We start from the raw sequence: 25477 nt of genomic DNA, 5'->3' as shown, positions 1-25477 counted from the left end.
CAAAGTTTCCTGTAAAGCGGTAAAGCAAGTGCAAAACCAAACACAGACACATCATTTCACACAGGAACACTATATGCATGTTGAGCTCCAGCACACAAATACGGGCTAATAAAATCATCATAAATAAATAAACGATTTTATCATTAAGTTAATGCTAATGCAAGTGCAGCGGTGACATCTGATCATGGACTGGTCAAAAAGCCACAGAACCACCAACTTTATCACAGAATCACCAACCAAATTTACTTCGAGAATTGCTGATAGAGAGAGGGAGGGAGAGAAAAAAAGAATCAGTGATTTGTAAAAAGGTTGCAATAAAGTAATACAATGCTAGAATATTTAATGCATACACACAACCAAACTAGACTGAAATGTAAACCATGGAGAAAAAGACAAGCAGGCAAACAGATTTTGAAATATTCCCTAATTTGTAGTTTCTCTAGGTCCCACCTCTGTTAGTATATAACCTACTTATCTCAGTATCTCCATTAAACACTAACATCATTGTTTTTTTTTTTTTTTGGTGTGTTTGATTGTAGGAAAGGCTAGCATGGTTATACTGCTTTTTGTTTACTAATATAGTGGATTTTAAGAATGGACGTTGAATACAAGGACTTCCACAGAGTGCATTTGTGAGTCAGAATGTCTTCATAAATAAAATCAGACGAAAACGGACTTTTAGGACATCGGAAGTGGTCCTCACAATATGAGAAGTTCATGAATTAGTCAAATCAGGTTTTGCATGAAATCTTTTAATATCAACTGGCTTGTATGGGTTAGAGGTGAGGTTGAGGTTTGAGCTTAGCAAGTGCCATCACTGCTATATATAAACCACTGTGTCTATGAGATGTAGTTATTAATAGAGCAAAACTAACATGATTGTGTTGATGCTTGATCATGTATACTATCCACCGGAAATGTTACAACTGTCACTCATCTTATAGCTCTTATATATTTAGAGATGTGGTAAAGTTTTTACTCACTTTTGTTTCTCACTTGTATGTCTTTTGACTTTCCACTTCATCCCAGAATAACCTTTTACTGTGCATTAACTGGTAAGGGTGGTAGCAGATAATAATGTGTGCCCTGCCTTCCTTATCTTTCAAATACACACTTCTTTTACGTGACTCTGGTAGCAAACCATTATACAAGCCTGCTACATTAAGACATTAAGATATCCATCATTTGCATGCACAACTTCCAAATGAAATCATAAATGAATATATTAGTAAAGAGAAGCAAACAACAGTTGATGTAGAGAGAGGAGAGGAAGCTCAGCAGGAGGGGCTTCATGGAGGGCAGCATGAGCCTAAATGTAGCTAGATGTCACTCAACATAATCACACCTTTGGAGTTCGCTGTAGTGCATGGCCGGTGTTATCTGCAGGTGCTTCAGATTTGTTCTGCTGTTCATTTTGTGATGTAGACAGCCCAATTGCAAATGCATGTTGTTTGTCTTTCTCAGATGAACGTTTGATGCCTGGAAACCTTTTAGAGGTGGACAAGCTATGCAGACGTGACAGGTAAGACACCCTTGTGTGTTTTAGACTTTGTTTGCTTTGTTCAGTTACCATATAGAGTTTTAAAATTTTGCATGAACTGCCACATCACGTTTACTCGAATATTCTAGTAGTTTTGGAGATCAAATGCCATTACATATATACATAAAACTAATGATAGAAGTGTAATGTAGCATTCCTTACTGGATTTAATTATCAGTCGGTTTAAAAACAGAGACTTTTTGTGTAGCCTACTTTTTTTTTTGGTTTGTAAGTTGACAAAAAAATCATGACAAGCAAAAATACACTACAATAATAGCACATCATTCGTCTAGCCTGCTGTTTGAGTATATAGTGTATCTTCACAAATGCTTGAAAGACTAGAAGTGTGAGTTTTGCACTTTTTAGTCATTCAACTGGTTTTATTCATTACATTTTAAAGGATGGATAAATAACAGTTTGTAAGCCCCAGAACTTTTGAAAGTTAGATCTTTCTGTCCTTTGATGCTTTTCTGCTTTGGGTAAATTAGTTTGTTGTGCTTTGCCTGAAATGTTTTCCATGAACCATTTAAACCAAATATAGGTCCGGCAAATTGTAGGATGAGAATAGCATACCATACTTACATAAATCACCCCTAAATTAGACAAACAAATTCTAATTTTAGCTTCAGGAAGTGGATGGGTTTCACTCTATTCGTTTTAATAGAGCACTTCCTCATCAGCTGGAGGGTTACCATAGTGATCCAGCCAGATTGAGTGCAGCATGGTTTCTGTGGTAGCATAAAACGAAACGGTGATGATGTTTCAGTATGTGTTGAGTTCATAAAAACTTTTTTTTTACAGAGGATGCCACTACAGAAACTGAAATGCAATTTAACGTCTTCTCACTTTAGGGGAAATTTGGTGAACTATTTTTAACTATATTGTTTTTTCTTGGAATGTAAATATATAAAATAATAAGCCCTGTATTGTTAAACTCACTAAAGGGACGAATCCCATATTGTCCAAAAAAAAAAAAAAAAAACAGTGAAGCTCAATGAAATATACTTTGGAATAAAAAATATACTGACTTTCAAACTTCATATACCAAAATATATCATGGGCAAGAACATACATGTACAATCTTTTAGGTTTTATTCAGTACATATGTGCAATATGTTCACACGTTTTACATAACAAAAAAGTTTTTTTTTTTATTTTTTCTTCAAATGTGAATATATTATACTTTATATGGAGGGCAACATTTACTTTCACCGATATACAGTCAAACCAAAAACTAGTGGGTGCAGGACATTATAGTTCATTTATGTAAGTGAGGATAGTAAATAAAGGAAACCGTGACATATTATACCCAAAAATTCTTTATATAGTGGGCTACCAGTAAAATTGATAAAAAAAAAATTTGGGAACAAAAATTTGATTTGACACTTTGACCTGACCATGTTTTGTTACATACCTTTCTATCAAAGTTATCTGACATGATCAAGATGAAGTTCTTCTGACACAGTTTAACTCTGAGTTCCTGTCATATTTTATTACCATTTTCTAAACTATAGCGAATAGCTATAGCTGTGATAATGTGAGAAATGTTGAAAGTATCTGAATAATTTTTGGTTTGATTTTATTTATATAATACACACACACACACACACACACACATATATATATATATATATATATAAATATATATACAGTTGTGTTCAAAATAATAGTAGTGTGTTTATAAAAGCGAGTAAAGCTCAAAATCCTTATAATAACTTTTAATTCAATACACACAAATGCACTGGGAACATTGCACATTCTATTCTAAATCAAAACATGATGAAAAATTTAGAAAATTTGTTATTACTTTACAGAAAGTGAAAAAAGAGGAATATTAGGCTGTTCTAAAAAATAGCAGTGTCTGCATTTTTCTTTACAAAGTCAAACATTTACTGGATAAACTGAAAAATGCTTGAAGATTTAGCTTTCTTGTGAATGACGGCGCTAACATTTAGCCACGGTTTCCAACCCAGGACGATTGCACTACATACCACAATTCCTCTGCATTTCTTTGTTTTGCCTCAGGAACAGCATTTTTGATGCTACCCCACAAGTTTTCTATTGGATTAAGGTCTGGAGATTGGGCTGGCCACTCCATAATGTTAATCTTGTTGGTCTGGAACCAAGATGTTGCTTGCTTACTGGTGTGTTTGGGGTTGTTGTCTTGTTGAAACACCCATTTCAAGGGCATTTCCTCTTCGGTATAAGGCAACATAACCTCTTTAAGTATTTTAATGTACTCAAACTGATCCATGATCCCTGGAATGCGATAAATAGGCCCAACACGTAGTATGAGAAACATCCCCATATCATGATGCTTGTGCCAGTATGTCTTCCACTGTCTTCACAGTATACTGTGGCTTGAATTCAGTGTTTGAGGGTCATCTGACAAACTTTCTGCAGCCCCTAGACCCAAAAAGAACAATCTTGTTTCATCAGTTCACAAATTATTGCGCCATTTCTCTTTAAGCCAGTCAATGTGTTCTTTGCGGGGGCTTCTTGCTGATAGCTTGGCTTCAAATAGGCGTCTTCTAATTGTTACAGTACTCACAGGTAACTTTGGACTTTCTTTGATCACCCTGGAGCTGATCATTGGGCGAGTCTTTGCCATTTTGGCTATTCTTTGATCCATTTGAATGGTAGTTTTCCGTTTCCTTCCACATCTTTCTGGTGTTGGTTGCTATTTTAAAGCTTTTGATATTATTTTAGCTAAGCAGCCTATCATTTTCTGCACTTTTTTCTATGTTTCCCCCTCTCTAATCAACTTTTTATTCAAAGTACGCTATTCTTTTGAACAATGTCTGGAACGACCCATTTTACTCAGATTTTCAGAGAGAAATACACAGTAAAACAGTTGCTGCCTTCGTCCTTATATAAGGGCCACTTGTTTGACAACAGATTTTTCACAGAATGATTTATCTCTATAATTAAACTCCACACTGCTATTATTTTGAACATGCCCTTTTCAATTAATGATTCAATTACACAGAATCAACAACATGCATGTCATGACTCTTGGGTCTGTTGGTTTTCTATTACTCTACCACACCTACTAGTAAAATATTTGCCATGTAGAAATATAATTTTTACCAAAAACAGTGATTGATCTGGTTAGTGATGTTGAACTGCTATTATTTTGAACACAAATATATATATATATATATATATATATATATATATATATATATATATATATATATATATATATATATAACGGCTAAAAACTCATCTCTTCCATCTTTATTTGACCCTCTAACTCTTGCACTCTCTATTCTAATTTTATTTTATCTATCTATCTGTCTTCTTTTTATTTAAAAAACAAAACAAAAAAAACACATTTGACCTTCTATCAATTGCATATTTATTCTCTAACTGCTAGCTTTTCTTGTAAAACTAACATTAGCTTTATTTTTTCTATTCCGTCTACTTGTTTCTTATAAAAAACAACAAAAAACACGGTTTCTTTTTTCTATATTCTATCTACTCGTTTTCTTAAAAAAAAAAAACTTTTCATGTGTACTGCGTTAGGCTAACCAAGACTTGTAACAGCACTTGCATGTTGTTGTTCTTTTGTTGGTTTTGATTGCTTCTTTTGTCCTCATTTGTAAGTCGCTTTGGATAAAAGTGTCTGCTAAATGACTAAATAATAAAAATAATAGTAATAATAATGATAATAGTATATATATATATATACATATATAATTAATTAATTTATTTATTTATTTTTGTGCACTGTTGTCTGCTTGAAATTAAAGTTGGATGGAAATCTTAATCTATGAAAAATATAGCATTTTATTTTAAAACAGCAAACAAGTTATAAAAATATTGAATACATAAAAGGTAGTATACTCATTGAACAAACAGACAGTGTGTGTGTTACTTTCAAGAAGTGCACTCCTTTTTTCTTTTTCTTTTTGACATTCAGTTGAAAGTAAATGTTCTGCATCTGCTGATCCAGACACCAGTTCTGTCATTTAACATTAATGCAATTTAAAGAATTAAAGGTGCCACCAATCAATAACAATAATATCAATCATCATATTATAATTAGTGGCATTTAGTAAGAAATAGCTTTGTTTATTTTTGACTTGAGTAAAATGCATTTGGCATTCTGGTCATCCAGACAGTGGCATTGAAACATCTTATAATAATCCACTTACAACATCTGAATCTCATATTCAGCATACTTTAAAATTACAATTATGATATGGGTATCAATACAGACACACACTGGTGTTAGCTCGCACACAGCAGAGTAATTTTGGAACACTCTACTAGCCTGTTCTGGAACCATTGATATACAATATTCTAGTTTCAGAACTGCCATTCTGTCTCATCCTCATTATGCAGATGTCTGAACATCAGCACGGAGAGCTGGCGAGAGGGAGGGAGAGCGAACAAAAGCCATTTAATCAGCCTATGAATAAAGAGAAGAGTAAACAGAGTACTCATGTTTTTTTGTTTTGTTTTTTTAACAAATATTATTTTTTCTATACCAGTGTCAGAAATCAACTTTATTTATATTTATTTATATATATATATATATATATATATATATATATATATATATATATAAACAGAGTGTGTTGTCCATTTATCTCAAAAACCTATTAAATTGTAACTGAAATTCTATAGTGTCTGAACCCATACATGCCTAGAACAGAATATTATGAATTCAAATATCAGATAAAAAAGTTTTTTTGCCTCTGACATCTGTGCATTTTTCCACCAAGCCTTGGTTAATTTCTGACCCTGTTGTATTCTGTCATATGTCATATAAAAACTCCATCTGCACTGGTTTGATTTGATGATTGTTGTGATTGGCAGGTGCCGGTGCCAGTGACTGGGTGAAACGAAAGCTAAATCAGCATATTCGCAATAAACATAGGTTAGAAACAATAAAAACCTGGATCTAAGGTTGCATTTTAATTGTGGAATTGGAGTCATTTCTATTTTCTATTGTTTAGGAAACTGGAAAGTCAGGATCCAAAACAGCTCTGTGCATCAAACATACCTGAATCTAATTATTTGAAGGAGGACAATCCATTAAGAAGAGCAGGTGACACACATGTACACATTCACACAAACATGTGAGCTTGTACACATACACCTGTCCTTGAAATGCGTAGAAATCTGATTTATCTGAATTGTTTAATGATTAATAGTCTTCACATGTTTATTCTGGAAGCACATTTATGTTTGTGCATGTTTGTGAGAAGCCTCAGAGCCAATTCTGAAGGTGCGACCAAAGAGAAAGACAGAACCCACTGCAGATAAAACCAGTGCGCCCCCTGCTGTATGGGCGCATAATAACTGCTAAAATCAACTAAAGCGAAAATATAATAAAAATGGTTTGCTGTGAATTCGGTTGTAATTTTGTTCCATGATCCTTAGACCAGGTTTGTGTGTGTTGTAGGGGGATCCTCCAGTTCTACTCCAGTATCCATAAGAAGTTCATCAGCAGATAAAAAAATGAACCGTCAAGAGCCACAGACTTATAGCACATTATCACCACACCAGGTCTGTTACTGGTCTCTCTTTATATATATTATCTCTTATATTTATTTTATTTTATTTATTTAGTCATTTAGCAGACGCTTTTATCCAAAGCGACTTACAAATGAGGACATAAGAAGCAATCAAAACCAACAAAATAACAACAACATGCAAGTGCTGTTACAAGTCTTGGTTAGCCTAACGCAGTACAGATTATTATAATTATTTATTGATTTATTTATTTAATTTTTTATGTTTTTATTTTTTTAATAAAAAGACATATAGATCAAATAAAATTAGAATAGAGAGTGCTAGAGTTAGAGGGTAAAGTAACGATTTTTATAAAGGTCTTATATGAGTACATAGGCGTAATTTACGGGTGGGACGGGTGGGACATGTCCCCACCACTTTTTACCAGGCTCGATATTGTCCCCACCACTTTTAAAAAGTAACTGAAAAATAGATTGCGTAAGGTATGTATTAAAGGAAAAGCACCATCTACAAATCGGCACTCTTCATAATCTAATTCATTCATTTAACAAATTTTTCCGCCGGTCAGAAGTTTTTCAACATCCTCAAAGATGAATATTAAGTCTCGTTGTGAAACTATCGCGAGATACGCGATATGCGTCATGGGATATGTAGTTTCCTTTCCCTATAATTAATTAGTCTACAGATCCTGTACCTCTTTTAAAATTTATTTGTAGTCTACAATGTTAATACTGTATTTTAGTCTTAAGGTCTCTGCACACTGAGTCCGAAATTTTCGCATGCGTTTTTTCGCATTCGCAATCTTAAAAATTCGTCACGCACAGAGACCTTGCACACTGTAAGTAAATCGTGACGTATTGTCAAGTACGTCAAGTATTGTCACTGAGTCCAATGCGTTTTAATTAATCCGTTGCGAAAGAATTCGCAAAACTATACAAAATGTCTTCAAGCAGTGAGGATGATTTTGTTGGCCTCTCTCTTTTTAAAAAAAGAAAAAGAAAAAGGAAATATTGGGTCCATCCAATCCTTAGATTGCGCAGAGAGGAAGGAGAGTTCCACCTCCTTATCAAAGAGCTGCGGGATTATCCCGAGAGATTCAAAGTTTATTTCAGGATGTCAGTGCCTCAGTTTGATACTTTGCTAGCGATACTGAATCCACATATTAAAAAGAAGACCACCAATTTCCGTGAACCAATTTATCCTGAACAGAGACTGTCTGAGGTATGGATACACACACAGACACAGACACACACACACCCCGAACTGCGGCATCGGAAAGGTGCGCGCCAGGCATAAAAAAATAGGCAACAGCAGTTCTTTATATTCTGTATCTTTGTATTCCGCAATTTGTTTGTCATAAAGTGCTCTGTGCTGCAAGACGAAGTGTATTAATTTGTCTGACACCATTTTGGATTTTGGCTTTCGCTTGTACGGTGGCTCTGAGTGGTCAAAACACCTTCTCAAAGCATCTCAAAATGCTTTATTCACCTTATTTTGCAACGCGGAAGTAAATACGATGACGTACTTCCTTATAATGTGTTAGACTTCCGTTTCGCTACCTTGTAGGTAAGGAGCGATGTGGGGAGAACACACAGAGAACACTGTTAAACGCCGTGATGGTAAATATTTACCACACCCGCGGTGTATAACACAGTGGGAGGATGAAATGAAAAAGTGGCTTGCCATAACTTATGAGGACATTTTAAATTTTTTTGTGTTGTCGCTCGGAGTAGACGGGTCTTCGATGCGGAATTATAAAAGCACGGAGGCATATCAGTAGCTACGTTACCTGCACAGCGGAAAAGTCGGTCGAGTGCTGGTACATGAAATAGACAGCGATTTCGTGTTTTTAAAAGCAGACGTGAATGCAAGTCAAAGTGGCGCAAATGTGCATTCAGAATGTTAGCTTCATTCACCATTCATTTCATGGACAAAATATGCAGTGAAATATATGCAATGAAAGTGAATGGTGACTGTGGCTAACATTCTGAATAATGTCTCCTTTTTTGTTCCACTGAGGAAAGTATTCAAAGTATTGGAATGATGTGAGTAAATATCAGTAAATGATGAGTAAATGATGACATGTTTTATCTCTTTCATCTGTGAAAGCACTTGTTGATTGTTGTAAATTAGTAATGAAATTGTTTGGTCCTTATCCGTAAACTGATTACTGTGCTGTGCAGCATTAGGTCGGATTAATAGCATCCAAAATAAGTTATAAAATAACTTAAATATGTGTTTCCTTTTGTTCCATGAGTTTTGAAAAAGTGACGAATTGGTGTTTATTTACCTAGCACTGCTAAACTGTATCATTTTCAGTGTATGTTGGGGGGGAATCAAAATAAATTGCATCTTGACATTATGATTTGTGTTTGTGTGTGTGCATATACAGGGAGAAAAAAGTAATATAAGGTCTTGAAATTAGCTTCTTCACCCTTCGGAGGTGCGTGCAAATCATAGGGTGCCCCACATCCACATTCAGCTCTTGTGCGTGGATTATGATCAAAACAAATGTCTTGCAGGTATTTTTTACCTTTGAACCAGCTATTATGACACCCCCTAACTGCGCAAAGTACGCCAGTCTTTCTGTAGTCCATATTAAAAGTTAACTAGCCTGTAAAATCTACACAGTCGACGCAAAACTACGTAATCACAATACAACTAATATTAGCGGAAGTGCTTTACCGGAAGTCTGACACATTATAGTTCGAAAATGGCGGCGTCCGCGTTTACATGAAAAATAAGGTGAATAGGTAGCAACATTTACCGTTAACTAGCCTTTACATGTGGGGTGGGGGAGGAAAAAATAGAGCTTTTATAAAAACGTCATAAAAAAAAGATTCGTCAAAACAATTTCATTTATTTAATTATTTAATTAATAAAGGTAGTTTAACTATTTCAAACACAAATGAACTCTCATTCATGTTTTACACAAGGTTTTGCGTAGTTCAGGATTGGTTAAATTATTTGATTGGATGAGGAAACATTTTGTGGGCTTGTCTTGACTCTTGACGTAATGTTGATTCTTCGTTCAGCGCGTGCATTGATCACACCTACTTTTAGCAAGTTGTCCTTTTAGCAAGTTGTTCCACATTGTGAATGTTACGTTTTGCTTATTTGGATGTTTATAGACATATTTGTGAATGTGATGCATGTGTGGAAATTAAGTGCATTTCCAACTCTGAACTCAGTCCCCAAGTAAATTCGGTTATTAAATAAACAAATAGCAAAACGTTTTGTGCGGTGTCCCCACCACTTTTCAAAGCAAAGTTACGCCACTGTATGAGTAAAAGATGTATTAGGAGTCAGGCAGCATTTTTCATCCTTTTTTTTTCCTGTTCATTTTACAAAGCTGATTTAGTGATGGTGTAGTTAATGTAACCAAAGTTTATTTATGTATTGTTTTATGTTAATTATGGGATGGATTGGATGGAATGTTTTGATTGCCTATTAACTAAAATGTTTGTTTTTTTAAATCGATACTTTGTTCATCAGTGGTTTCGACTTGAAGGCCCCTATTGTCCAACACAATATTTTAAGGCCCCCCCATACCAGCTAAGATGTCGTCTGTAATTATGAAAACATGCTATTTTTTTAATATATTTGGGATTTGGGAAATTATAAGATTTTGTGTCCATAAGATTCAAGATTCTGTATGTTTTTCCGTTTAAAACAAAACAACAAAAACTAATTGCTGGGAAAAGGAAATAAGGTGTTTTTTCAGCATTTTAATTCAGTTTTAATTGATTTTTTTTAATATATAATTAAATATTTTGAATTATAAAATGGTTAAAAACCATTGATATAGTAAATCTAGCAAACATAATCTTTCAGATTATTCTATGTATATTTATAGCACTTTATTTATGTTTGTTTTTGTTGTATTATTACCCAGTCATTAATTTATAATGCTAATGGCGTTGCTAATTTTTATTTTTATTTTTATTTTTTTTACGTTTTGGAAATACAGCATTTTTTTGCGGAATAGCATATTTATTTTCTGTTTAAATAAATGGGAATGCAAACCAAATATTTGCCCTGGTCTCCCATGTACCTCTACAATTTTCTGTACTATAGTTGTGAAAAGGGTCCATTGTAATTGTTTAGTGATTGTTTTAATGTTATGTTAAGCCTAAACTTGCTCATTCCTGATTGCTTTTCTTCAGGATGAATCTCCTGTACACATTGGTGTTCAGAACACCATGCTCTGGACTAGATATGAACAGCCGGTCTTTGCCTTGCATCTTCCAGGTAACACACAAAACATTCACTAATCTTGAGACTAAAAAGTCAGTGTCAATGATAAAACAAATAGCGTAATTTGCTCTTTCTCTCTCACAGTTCCTGAGCAGTGGGCGGTGATGTCTCATAAGCCTTTGAGAAAATCCCATTCGGCACCTTCTTTCTTCCAGCACATCCACACTCAGACTTTTATGATTACAAACCCCATGTACCAACAGCAATGGCCACAGGAGATGTTCCAGCAGCACACTGAGACAAATATACATTTGCACTCAAACACACAGAGCTCTTTTTCACACGCTCATTGTAAGGTACCTCTTCACACGGTGCGGCCTGTGTCCTCTGGATCACTGAGAAATGACAGAGAGAGAACAAGAGAGGACCTACACATACCGTCTCAATCGCCGCATGATGACCGCTGCAGTAATCGACTGGGAGTACTGCAACACGGTGAATGCTGTAATGAACGAAAAAATATATATCACCGGAACCTTACGCGTGTGCATTCCTCTCCAGGCACCTTTGACAGAAGTCTGCCTTTACATTTATCCTCACCTCTAGCCCGGGATGTCAGGAGCAAATCAAACTATACCACAGGTAGAAAATTTTGAGTGTTTAAAAAAAAAAAAGTCACTAATCAAATACGTCAATTTGTGTCAATGAACTTTTGGATCGAATGTTCTATAGCTTCCACTGAAGCATGAGATTTGTATCCTTCTCAAATCATTCTGGATATCATGATCATTGGGATTTATTCACACAAACTTCATGCAGCTCAAGTACTGCTGTCATTAAAGAAAAAGGGTGACATGCCAAATGCAGAACAGTACATTCTAAGACATTAATTTTATTCTTTCAATGCAAAATTTTCAGTTAATATGTTTCAGAAGCATTTTCACTAGTGGTCTTGATTTTTGGGCTCAATTGTTCTTATTTATATTTAAAGAATATATATATATAGATATATATATATATATAAAAGTGCAGTTTTTCAGACCAGCTGCATATTGCATATTATCACAGCAGTTATATATAATACTTAAAACTTAAATATAAACTTAAAATTTAGATACAGTTTTAGCATTTGGGGTGTCCACTACAATTTAATTAATTGCAGTCAAATAGTTGTGTATGTGTGTGTGTGTGTGTGTGTTGTGGCGGGAGGAGCCAACGCCAGACACAGTGGGCGTGGCGTCAAGCCTCGGAGAGGTTTTTATTAAACAATATTTAAAATAAAGTGTCCAAAGGGGGAAAAGTGTCCAAAATAAACAGGGATCTGGTGTCCTCGTTGTGCTGCGGGGCTCGTGAAGGAGGGCAGTGTTCAGGAGGGAAGGGTCCAGGTAAGGGGCGGAGTCCGGCGGCCGCACGCGCTCCCGTCTGGAGGTCCCGGGGCGCGGGTGACGGCGGCTTCTGTGGCGGCTTCGTCCAACTCCTTCATCCCCGGGTGCTCGACGGGATTCCACGGCCCGGCGTCCTTGCCCGACGGCCGTATCGCGGCGCTCGCGTCTCTGGCGGCGGCAGGTAGTTCCCTCTACGCTCCCTTTCCTGGACCCACGAGGACACCAGCGTGCATGCACGGGGAAGAGACCGGTCTCCCGAGGAGAGGCGCGCTCGGCGTTTAAACGGCGGCGGTGATGAGGCTCCATTCACGTCAGGTGCGCCTCATCACACGCCGCCAGCCCTGCGTGTTCAGCGCCCCTCCTCTCACACACCCACTCCCGTCGGGAGCCTGGTGAAGGGCGGCGAATACGGGACGGGGTGGTGATGATGGACAGGGGGGAGGCAGCCGACTCGTCACAGTGTATATATAAATTATTCGGATTTATCGCAAGTTAAGTGCACATTAAATTCAGCTGGGAAATTACGCCCCAAAAGATTATTTAAAGTCATTATTGTGTTAAATGAGAAAAGCTTTCAATAGCATCAAAAAGTAGTTTTAGAAAAATTTATTTTGTTCTGCTGTGGCTTTATACATAATATTTTCCAAAAACACTACTAAGCACCATATTGAGAACAATTGAGCAAAGACAGAAAAAATATTCTGTCTAAAATATGACAACATTTGCTCTTATATTAACATGTTAACTCGGTAGCCCTAATATATATTTATTTTCATTTTAAAAGTATATTTGTGTGTGTAGGTTTGGTTTTTGACTATCAGATGCTGAAACATGAGTGTGACTGTAAAGATACCAGCTTTGATCCTGGGTATGCGGGCAGAATTATGAGTATCTGGTCAAGACTGCAGAAGTGTGGCTTCAGGGATCAGTGTAAGGTAAACAATGCTGAACAGCTCATGAAGCTCTAACTATTATTGCAGTGGTGAGAATTTAACATCTCTCTCTCTTTGTGTGTGTGTGTGTGTGTGCTGGTGTCTCAGTTGGTTGAAGGCAGGTCAGCCACGTTTGAGGAACTACTGTCGGTCCATTCAGAACAGCTTATTCGTTTGTATGCTGGGTTCTCAGAAAGAACATCTTCTATGCCATATCAAAGTCAAACAGACCATGATACAGTATTGAAAAATTCCTGCAGTGCCGCAATACTGATTATGTCAGTGGGCAGTGTGATTGAGCTGGCTTTCCGAGTAGCTGGAGGAGAGCTAAGGGTGAGGTTCCCATAGTCCATAATTCCTTCTCCTATAACCAGAACTTTCAGACTGATGATACACGGGGCAATTTTTTGAGCAATTTTGCTTAGGCAATTTCCCATCGAGAATGGGTAACAAATTTCTATCTGGATAATTTAGATTGGTCATGGGCCCTGTGTCTCACCTGGTTGCCCACTGAAGGCAACATTGCTCAAAAAGTTGCCCCGTGTATCATCAGCCTTACTCCATCTTTTTCTGACTTATCCTCAGAATGGGTTTGCTGTGGTCACACCACCAGGACACCATGCATCACATTCTCAAACATAGTGAGTTGCACTTTATACAGCTACAAGTTTTTCAAAACCAACATGAAATGACGTTCAAAAGGATGTTTAGCAAGCAAGCATATAGACTAATCACAATTTCATCATTCCTTTTTTGTGATGTCACATTAATACTGAGAAACTGAAAAACACTACCGTTCAAAAGTTTGAAACTATTCGAAATATATTTGATTATATATTAAGCAGGACAACTGTTTTCAAATTGATAAAAAAGGAAATGAAAGCTTCAAATTAGCATAACATGATTTCTGAAGGATCATGTGACATTAAAGACTAATGGCTGCTGAAATAGTCTTTACTTTTTTACTTTTCTCTCTCTTACAGTGGTTCCAGTATCTTTAATTCTGTGGCCATTGCTGCTAAACAGCTTCAGGAGCGATTGAAGGTTAAAAAGATCCTTATAGTAGATTGGGTAAGACACACAAACACACACACATTGTTTTATGGGGACCTTCCATATAATGGTTTTTATACTGTACAAACTGTAACACCAACCCTACACCTAAACCTTCCCCTCACAGGAAACTTTCTACATTTTTAGATTTTCAAAAAACTTCATTCTGTATGATTAATAAGCTTGTTTCCTCATGGGGACCTAAAAAATGTCCCCACAAGGTCAACATTTACTGGTATTACTATCCTTGTGTGGGGATATTTGGTCCCCATAATGTAATAATACCAGGTACACAAACACACACACACACACACACACACACACACAGTATTTGCCTTAGATATTTTTCCACACTTGCAGTATTTGCAATTACTGATAAAGGGTATTTGACCATAATATGCCCATTAGCTTTTTTCAAAGTTAAAAATTATATGATTGTACAATAGAAATTGCAAGTGGTCAGGATTTCAAGTTTTACTCCTTACAATCTCTTTTCCTTCAACAGTCATCATTTTTTCTATTTCATTTGGCAATGCTAGAGGCAGAAAAATTAAACACTTCACCTTCAACCTTTGAATTTTTTTTATTATTTTTTTAATGAAAAGTTTCCAAAAGATTTGTTTGGTTTTTTTCATCATTAATCATTGTGTTCCTCTGGAATTTTGTCAGGATGTTCATCATGGTAATGGAACTGAGGAGATATTCTACACAGATCCTAGTGTCCTATATATATCCCTGCATCGCTATGACAATGGATCTTTCTTCCTTGGAAATGGACAACCCACCAGGGTTAGTTTTGTGTACATCCCTTTATGAAACTAGTGAGTGTGTTTGAGATTTGAGCATGACTGTGTGCATTCTGTTCAGATTACTCTGTCTGAATGTAAATTTAAGCTGCATGTATGTGTTACAGGTAGGATCAGATAGAGGGAGAGGCTATAATGTAAACGTGGCATGGTCAGGAGGCCTGAATCCTCCAATGGGAGATGCAGAATACCTAGCTGCATTCAGGTACTCTTTTGATGTCATTTTAGTGTGTCTAGTATCATTCGCACAAATTAAAAATTCATCATTTGTCATTTACAAACCTGTATGACTTTTTTTTTCCTTCAGGGAACCTGTTTGCAATTCTGTCTGGTGCCACTGTTAAGTCTACATGAACTAAATAGCTATTTATTCTGTCTCTCTTTATAGAACGGTAGTGATGCCAATTGCTCATGAGTTTTCCCCAAATGTGGTCCTGGTTTCAGCTGGTTTTGATGCTGCTGAGGGTCACCCAGAGGATCTGGGTGGATACAGAGTCTCAGCAAACTGTATGTATTAGAAATACAAACTGTGACAGTAGAGTGTCTACAATTTACAAGTTGTCTACGACAGGGGTTCTCAAAGTAGGGTCCACGACCCATAGACAGGGGGTCCGCAAAATAGGGCGATATGATTTCTGCGATGTGCAAAATGTTTCAAAATGCAATTTAATGTATAAATTGGAATGTCGCAGTAGTTTTGGATAAATAAATCAAAAGTAGGTCAGTAATTGCAAAAAACCAATCAAATTGCGACATGGACTTGTGTCTGTGAATATTAAACCGCAAAAAGACTGCTATTGAAATATGAATCCTGCATTTTGTGCGTGACTCTGTGTGAAAGAATGGCGCAGACACAAGGTTTCACAAACTCAAGCGCGCATGAGGCTTGCAGTGTGTTCAGTGTATTGAGTGAATTGAGAAAAACTACAGTCATTTACACACACAGAAACGTGACAGAAATATATTACTATTGTACAGTAGAATGCACTTCTCAAAATAGTAGTAGTAGTAATAATACTTATTATAATAATGCAATTATTAAAATGTATTTTTAAGGGAATAATCACAGTATTTTAATCCATGTTTAAATTTTTACAGCAAACCTCTGCTGCTAAGGTTTTATGCCTTCATTTGATTACCACCATTTTTGATAAGAAGTATTAAATTATAAATTCAGAAATCCAAAATTAAAACAACACAGAATTTCTGATAGAAAATAAAACATTTAATATCGCCATATTATTGTACAAAATATTAAGCTACATTCATCGGACATGCTTTTAGATTATTAAGATTGAATTAAACCATTTAAATCCAGAAATCCAGAAAATTTCTAATGAAAAAACACTGAATTTGAGAACAATAAAACAAACTTTGAGAAAAAAACAAACAGATTTCATATAAAAAAAAACATTTTTGTTAAATGTTTAATAAGTTTTTATTAAACTGTATAAGTTGTATAGTTGATTTCCAATAATTAGACATAATCTTTGATTACAATTTAATTTAGCATTAAAAAAAAAAACAGTCCACAAAATGATAAACAAAAAAAGTTTCAGTGGCATCTAAGAGTACAAATTGTTGTAAAATTTTGCTTAATTGCTGTTATAATTATGAGGGGTCCTTGAAAAATTTTCCCTGGCCCCAAAAATTTGACTATATTTTTTAAATATTGTTCATATTTAATAAGCACGAAGATAGACAGAACATACAAATAAATACTTGGTAAAAATGCATTTTTAAATTTCCTTAAATTTGGCAAGAGCATTTAATTCTATTATGTGAGAGTGTTTGTGTTGGTTCTGCATTTTTCTTGCTCTGTAGGGTTTCCCCTTAGGAAAGTTCTTCAAATACTTCAGATGGAAAGCAGAAGAGCTTATAATGACTTGGCATGTTGATGGGACTCAAAAGTTATGGCCATATATTATAGTCATGATTTGGCCAATGTCAGCTCTCATGAACTGTTAAATCAAGAGCCACTATAATGCCTCCAGGATGATTCTGTGATTGAATGCCATTAGTGTCAGTAAGATGTGTGCCACTTACCGAATATGCAAATGATGATTTGAAGGTTTTGATTTTATGTGATATGTCTCAGGTTTCGGATTCTTGACGCGGAAGTTAATGGAGTTGGCTGAAGGGCGAGTGGTGCTGGTGTTAGAGGGAGGTTATAACCTCACATCCTTCTGTGATGCGTTGCAGGCCTGTGTCAGCACTCTCATGGGAAATGAGGTGTGTGTGTTTACAGATGCCCACATGCACACATCAGCACCTTGAGTATTGTGTGAATGTTTGCATGTTTTTACAGCCTGAGCCTTTAAATGAGGAGGAATTAGTGAGGAAACCCTGTATCAACGCAGTCGAGTCTCTGAAGACAGTTCTACATGTTCAGAGTGAGAATCGTTCCGTTAGCGTTGTTCATGTCTGTTTTCTGTGGTCTTTTTGATCTTTTATTTTCATACTACTCTCTCAGGCAAGTACTGGCGTTCAGTGAGGTCTATGGCAAACACTGTGTCTCTGTCCTACGTGAATGCGGAGAGGAGATATTCGGCAGGCAGTGAAGCTGCTTTAGTCCTGGATGGCCTTCATATGACTGTTCCAAGCAGCAGCCGGTAAGACAGCAGGATAGAAAGAAAATACATGAAAGAAATGAATGAAAAAAAAAACATCTTCCAGATCCAACATGGCATAAAAAGTGGGCTAGCACTATTGCACTGTAAAAGCTTTCAGTATTAGCATATTGATGCACTAACATGGCTAGATATGGACTGACATGACTATTGAATCTTTTGATGTTCTCTGCTCTATAGTTTCCTAAATGAGCCTATGGAGCATGATGAAGCTGATTCGTTGTAGAAGCCAGTCTGTCTTATTTCTGGAAGGCTTTATTCCTCTCCAAGCAGAAGTTATGTCCAGCTGTAACAGACTGTGATATTACTATGGTGACTGCAGTGTTGAGACAGGAGACAATCCTCAGGGACTTGGCTGAACAAGATCACATCTCGTCACATCTCGTGAGTAATTTATTGAAATGCTGAGTCATTTTTTTGATGACAAAGGTTTTACTCATGAAGCTGCTGGGCAATGTCAAATAAGGTTATCATACAGACAGGAAGTGAAAATTTATGAGAAACATCCTTTCCCAGGATTTTTTTAAGGGACAAAACATTTGGTTAATACCAGTGCTTGAAGTGGGCCGGTACGCAGTACTTCTATATTTTAGCCTTTAGAGTACCTGCACTGTTTTGTGCGTACTGGCACAGGCTATATGATCCCATATATGATTAGAAATTATATAGAAACTATGTAAATCACCCTACCCAGGCGGGATCACCTCTCATCTCGTCCAATCAAGTGAATGAATGCAAGCCGAGCCGGTCTACTTCATTGTGTGGTGCGCGAGTAGTAGAATAATAATTAATTATTGATTACTAATTTGAATCAGTACTTTATAACGAAAATCATATCTTAAAATTAAAAGAAGCAGGCTTTAGCAATCACATCATTTTAAACCATAAATTCAGTTATCAGGCACGACTGGAACTTCAAATGGGACTGGCTTCTATGGTCAGATGAAACTAAAAATGAGCTTTTTAGCAGGAAACACTCAACATGGGTTTGGTGAACACAGGGATAATAAGTACTCCATGTGTACAATGAAATATACTGCTGTATTTTTGATGCTGTGGGCCTATGTTTCTGCTGGAGGTCCTGGACATCTTGTTTAGACGCATGGCATCACTGATTCTATCAAATACCAACAGATAAAAAATCAAAAAGTGACTGACTCTGTTAGAAATCTTATAATGGGCCATGTTTGGATCTTCCAACCGGACAATAATCCAAACACAAACCTCAAAAACAACACAAAATGGGTCACTGAGCACAAACCAAGCTTCTGCTATGGCCTCAGTCCTCTGACCTGAACCCTGTAGAAAATGAGTGAGGTGAACTGAAGAGAAGAAGCACCGTCATGGAGCTGTGAATCTGAAGGGTCTGGAGTGATTCTGGATGAAGGAATGGTCTCTGATCTCTTGTCAGGTGTTCTCTAACCTCATCAGGCATTATAGGAGAAAATTTAGAGCTGTTAAACTGGCAAATGGAGGTTTCAAAAAGTATTGATTTAAATGGTGCTGTTAATTGTGGCCAATGTGTATTTGAGAAAAATCCTGAGACATTTTGCATTGTGTTCAAGTAAAATTTTTGACATTATTAATAGAGACAGATTTCCCTAAATTAATATGTATCCTTGTATGTCAAGTATTTATACAGCAAGCATAAAGAAAAGGGTACAAAGCACTTTGTGCTTTGCTGTGTCAGTTAGGATGAAATTAATTTCTGAGAATATTTAATTTTTATTACCAAGATAGTCTACAGTTACATTTGAAAGTTTTGTGAAATATGACAGCACTTGCATAGTTTTCAGTTGTCTGTTGTTGTTTATATTCATGTTTTTATAGTCTTTTCATTTCACTTAATTGTCTTCCAAATATTTTGCTGTTCTAAAATTAAATAAACCTGTATGCATGTGTCAGGTTATTTTATTAATGGGTCACTGACAAATACATAAAGTTATTGATTTCATAATACAATATAATGGATATGTTCACAAAAGTGCCTGATATGTCAGGCTAAAGCAAAAATCACATTCTAACAGTATAATGTTTTGTGTAAATATAAAAAGCTCAACTTAATATAACAAGATAAATGCATGCAGTATTATAAGAGTGAAATTATGCTAACCAGCCATATAACAGGTGACAGACATAAAAACCTCTAACCCTGTTTGTCTTGTGAAAAATAAATGCTGCAAAAATCATTCATTTCATTCAAATGTGTGCTGGATGCTGCTCTCAAATGCTTTGGGGTCATAAAAGTACAAACAAGTACCAGTAAAGCCAAGAACAAGGTTTGTGATTGGTTATACCACATTTTATAGACAATAAAGTGCTTATTTTAAAAACCAATAGATAGTTACCTAAATGCTATGCAATAGCAGGAGAAAACACACCAGCTTAACAAAAACCTGTCACTTATCCTTATCCCATAGTGAGACATTCAAGAGAACAGCAGCAAGGAGAAAGACAAAAGACTCCTCTTAATTCCTCATTCAGAAATGCAACGTATAAACCATACATACTGAAAAGTGAAAAGGCTCAGAAATGTAGATTTTGATCATAGATATTAAAAAGTCCAAAAGACTGATGACATCCTTCATCCTGGACAGACAATAGCATAAAGAGAGAGAAATGGTACTCTAATGTCTTGATATAATGAATGTTCCTGGTCCATTTTAAATGGTAACAGCCAAGCATGTTGTACACTTATTTACTTGTTTGTCTGTGGGCACGAGTGTGTTATTGTGTGTATATTTAAAAGTCACTGAGGATGGAGATGTCTGCAAATTCTTTGCGATATCGATGAGAATAGAGGGCCAGCAGGAACGCCCACTTTAAACTCATGAAGCTCCACACACATGACAGGTACAGACTGGTGGGATCTTTGAGAGCTGTAGACACACACACACACACACACAAGGAGAGAGCAAAACTGTTTTTAAAGTTCAAAAAACTGGGAGTTTAATGTCCTGACATCCACATCATACGAGACTGATATGATAAACACTTTCCTTCACCTAAATGCTACTAATACAATTTAAAGTCAAGCATTCATGAGTTTCATGAGCTTCAGAACAGATCTCTACTCACATTGTTTGCGGGAGACGGCGACACAGAGGAAAGAGATGAACGCCACGATGGACAACACAGAGAAAATGACGCCTATGACCAGGAAGAACTTCAGTCCCTTTAACCATGTTCTCCAGTAGTCCTGAAGGTACATTATGTGTGTGACCAGAGCCCATAGTGCCAAAACACCTGGAGAAATACATAAACACAATGAGCAAGAGAAAATTCAAAACACATAAACTGACAATTTTCAATCAGAAATGACCAGTAAATATTAAACAACTACAAAGAAACGACAAGTAACATTGAATTAAAAGTGACATTTTGAATTAGAAAAACTGAAATTGTATTTTCTGGTAAAACTTGTTTTACTTACAACTTTGGAAAATTGATTATTATTATAGTGTACTGGTTTCGCATGTGTGACTGAATCCATGACACTGCATTTATTATTGTTTTGTCATCCTCACATGCATGTAAACTGCTGTGTTCCTGTTTGATTCTTTTGACAGTGCTATTTTCTCTCAATTCTGCACGTGCTGTTAGATTTGCAGAAGAGCGTTTTGTGATATTACACAACAAAGTAGACTCTCCCTGACCAACACCACCATATTTCCATTTTAAACACAGCGGTGTATGTGGGTAGGGTGTCTACTATAGTCACACTTTTCACTTGCTCTCATACATCAACAGCACTGTATAAATAATAGGCTAGTTCATGTGACATTTCAAGCAGTGTCCTGCAGTCTGACATGCTTTATGATTGTTGTATAATTATTATAAATGCTGTTTTTGTGCCCTCACGCAGAGAGAAATATTACACATTGCAGGACTACAAAAATGGTGATTTATAGCAGTGACCAGTTCTGAAATATACTTTGCTTTATAATTTTTAACCAAAAATGTGTTGAAATAGTTATAATGGACATGTGATTGGTCAACCATCTAATAATAACTGAACAGACCAAAAATGAGCAAAATCATGCCATTCATTTGCAGCAGAAACTAGACTGACCAAAGTGTACTTCTCAAAGTACAGCACAGACTGTGAGAAACTATAATATGACTCTCTTGCACAACACAAACTCAAAGAGCACAGCAACGGATCAAAGTGCATTGAAGAACGGACATTTAGTGAGGCCAAAATCTCATTTTTTGCTTGTATTTGTTAAGTTAAAGGTGTCATACCCTTCTCATACCAAACACCAATATTATATCGGACAAATATCATTTAGATTTGGAAACAATTAAGTTGTCAGGCCAGCTTCTGGGTGTTTCTACAAAACTCAATGAACATGTTGAATGTGCATCTGTGGAAGGATTTGTGTGAAATACCAGTAGTCAGTAGGTTTTTTAATGTTTTGACAGTTGTGCAGTCTTTTGTTAACAATGTAAAAGTATTTACTATCACTTTTGACCAATGCATCCGTTCTGAGTAAAAGTACAAATCTTACTGGCTCCAAACTTTTTGTGTATGTCATGTATTTAAGTATTTTGTGATCCCACCTTTTTTTACCTACAAATTGTGGGTACATTTTTCACTATAATGTGTTACTGTTATTAAAAAATGGAAAAGGTTTGGTGTAGCATTTTATGCTACATTGTCCATATTACACACAAAGTTTGATAACTACTTCTGTACTAATAACAATGTGTAAGCTACTCCAAGAAAATTAAACTCATTTGTTCACTACTCACTAAAGGGTTAGATATTTAGTGTATTAAACCTGCAATTATTAATAGTTTATCCAACAAATATGTTCATAATTTACACAGTGGACTAAAAATAGCAGCAGAACTTTATAGATCAAAATATAACATTTCTTGTACAGCTTGACAATTAAATAAAAATATAAGAAATAGTTGATCCCTTACAGATAAAAACAGAATGATATTATTTATCCATGCATTATGCAGCAATAAACATTTGAACTGAGTTGCTTGTAAACAGAGCTGGGTAGATTACTTACTAATTGTAATCCGTTACTGATTCCAGATTACATGACAAAAATTGTAGTCAGTAACGTAATCCGTTACATTACACATTTTAGGTAATATAATCAGATTACTTTTAGATTACTTTTGATTTAACTCATTAATCACATTGATTTAAATAGCATTATCTTGTACCATAATGATGTAAAAAATGCAATGAGTAAGAAAACGTGTTCCATTCATTGTAATTTACAATATAAAGTGCATGAAACATTATATGACATCAAGGTTTCCCAAACTAGGGTTCGTAAAGGAACTGCAGGGGGGTTGTGTGTTTAATGAAAAGCTGACAATTAATTAAATCATAAAAAAAATAATAATAATTTTAAAACAAACTCCCTTTTGAGGAAAGTCCCTTCACTCGGCGGCCATATTTGCAACGCCTTCTTAATCTTAATGAATGGGGGAATCCTGAAATCTCAAAAACTGCTTGCTGAACTCACTATTAAATTACATGTCAAATCAGCAACACAAATCTGAAATTAATGGCCCAATGAATGTTGTTTCTTATGCTAAAATAGCATTTAAAAAGCTTATTTTTCAGGCTAGATCAGCCAATGCGCATGCGGAATCATAACCTGCTTATACTGTGCATGTGCATTAGCTGGTCTAGGCAGGTTTCTATGGGAAATTTGGCCCTTTCATTTAGAAGGTGGGACTATTCCTACATATTGCGTATTGCAGTTTCTTCCATTCATAAGTAGGCCTATAGGAGTGAACCGTCTTTGTATTTCTATAGTCTTTGTTTTAAATAAAACAATTACTAAAAAAGATAAAATATTTGTATTTACCTGCATGCCATGTAATCATTAATCAACATCAAAGAGACCGTGAAGATGCAAATGTGATACTTAATTATTGAAATATTTATTTTAAAACCTTAAAGCAAATATATTCGGTGAATAAGGTATAGATGACAAAAAGTTTTGGAATGTAACTAAGAAATAATGTGAATATGTGCATTTTAATTAATTAATAACACATGGTTAAAAAAACCTACAGAGTAATAATTCAAATACAAATGAATGTGTTCATCAGTAGTTGATGCAATGTTGAAACCCTTCTTAAACCTGAAATTATTTTTATCCAGTGGTCAAATGCTTTCTCTGTGTGAATGTCCACAAAACTGGACTATATATACATATATAATATGTATATAATCGCTAGGCTATTTTAGAAAGGAACAAAATATGAAAAAGAGAAATTAGGGAGAATTAATAATTTATGAATAATTTATTGCAATTGTGTGAATAATATGTAATCATGTAATCCATAAAAATGTAACTGTAGTCTGATTACGAGTACTTTAAAATGTAATTTACTCTAATTACAAGTACTTCATTTTTGGAATCTGATTACGTAATCCAGATTATATGTAATCAGTTACTACCCAGCTCTGCTTGTAAAGTACTAGAAACTAGAAAGGATACGGAAATTTTAAGTGTCCCAATTTACTCCCCGATTATTGGCTCAAAAAAAAAAAAATTTGCAGCAGTATTTACTTTAAATACATTTCTCCGTGTCCTAAAACTAGAGATTTGCCAACCTAGATAATATTTAGGCATCATGGGCGCGTTCCAAGTCACCCTATGATGTCCAAAAATGCTGTCTAGGTAGGCAGCTCACCTGCATTTGAAACACAGCCAAAAAATGTACCTGATAATCCACCCATCGCGGCTGTCCACGGCTGTTTGTAAGCGATGTTCCACACTAGAAACACCGAAAATCCCACAAACACCCCGACACACGAGTAGCCCACGCTTATATAGATCTTTTTGATCGCCATTCTTGCCGTCAATTCCACACCTGAATGAATCAAGGGAAATATTACTTAGAAATCCCCTAAACAACAAAGAACTATCCAGTTACTAAAAATAGTTGTTATGTAGTTGACCTGGAGACAGCGCTGACAGCTGCAGCAACAGCAACTAGTGATGAAATGTCATTCACCGAGGTTTTATGAAGGACAGTAAGACCGCCTCAAACGATGAATACACATTTACTGCTCCATAATCCGCCGTGCGTGTGTTATTGTTGCTCTTCGCCGAGGTACAGCACAAGAGCAAAAGTGAAATTATGCGCCCGTTTAACAGAGAACAGCGACCTCTACGGGCTTGGATGAAAACGGCACGTCTCTTAAAGACACTTGATGAACTATATAATGTTCCAAAAAATTATATCAACATCAAGCGAATCTATGATTGTTTATTTTCGTATTTTTTAATAGAAACTTCAGGTTTATGTAAGCTTATATTTATTGTATTCAATGATATTACACTTTTTTCATAGACTCCATGAAATGTTAAAGCAAAAATTAGTGTACAAAACTGTATGCAAATTATATTAGTGTCCACTAGATATCAGTAAAACGATCAAAATAGTTTTAGTTCCTACA

At 35.7% G+C, this 25477-nt stretch overlaps 2 protein-coding genes across 3 annotated transcripts; one reads left to right on the top strand and one right to left on the bottom strand.

Moving 5' to 3' along the window:
• Positions 1–1328: 1328 nt before the first annotated feature.
• hdac7b (histone deacetylase 7b) lies at positions 1329–19932 on the top strand. Its single transcript, XM_079432026.1, has 18 exons — positions 1329–1386; positions 1465–1522; positions 6368–6428; positions 6508–6599; positions 6957–7060; positions 11194–11278; positions 11369–11866; positions 13411–13544; positions 13650–13874; positions 14127–14182; positions 14525–14612; positions 15264–15383; positions 15508–15605; positions 15789–15907; positions 17499–17632; positions 17709–17793; positions 17874–18012; positions 18211–19932. Exons 5-18 carry the CDS (start codon positions 7013–7015, stop codon positions 18254–18256), a joined length of 1875 nt encoding a protein of 624 aa, XP_079288152.1. The 5' UTR covers positions 1329–1386; positions 1465–1522; positions 6368–6428; positions 6508–6599; positions 6957–7012; the 3' UTR covers positions 18257–19932.
• On the bottom strand, positions 19739–25162 carry LOC306879247 (heme transporter hrg1-A-like). 2 transcript variants are annotated; one of them, XM_079432033.1, is made up of 4 exons: positions 24977–25162; positions 24739–24888; positions 21109–21276; positions 19739–20909 (listed from the first exon to the last, which is right to left on the bottom strand). In XM_079432033.1, the coding sequence occupies exons 2-4, from the start codon at positions 24866–24868 to the stop codon at positions 20773–20775; spliced, it is 435 nt and encodes a 144-aa protein (XP_079288159.1). In that variant the 5' UTR covers positions 24869–24888; positions 24977–25162; the 3' UTR covers positions 19739–20772. The 2 variants fall into 2 exon arrangements, with proteins under 2 accessions (XP_079288159.1, XP_079288160.1); XM_079432034.1 differs by having other exon boundaries at positions 25033–25140.
• Positions 25163–25477: the final 315 nt, after the last annotated feature.

The sequence above is a fragment of the Barbus barbus genome (assembly GCF_936440315.1).
Source record: "Barbus barbus genome assembly, chromosome: 13".
In the NCBI taxonomy this organism is placed as follows: Eukaryota; Metazoa; Chordata; class Actinopteri; order Cypriniformes; family Cyprinidae; genus Barbus; species Barbus barbus.
The sequence above is the reverse complement of the archived record's forward strand: the minus strand, read 5'-3'. Positions and strand labels throughout refer to the sequence as shown.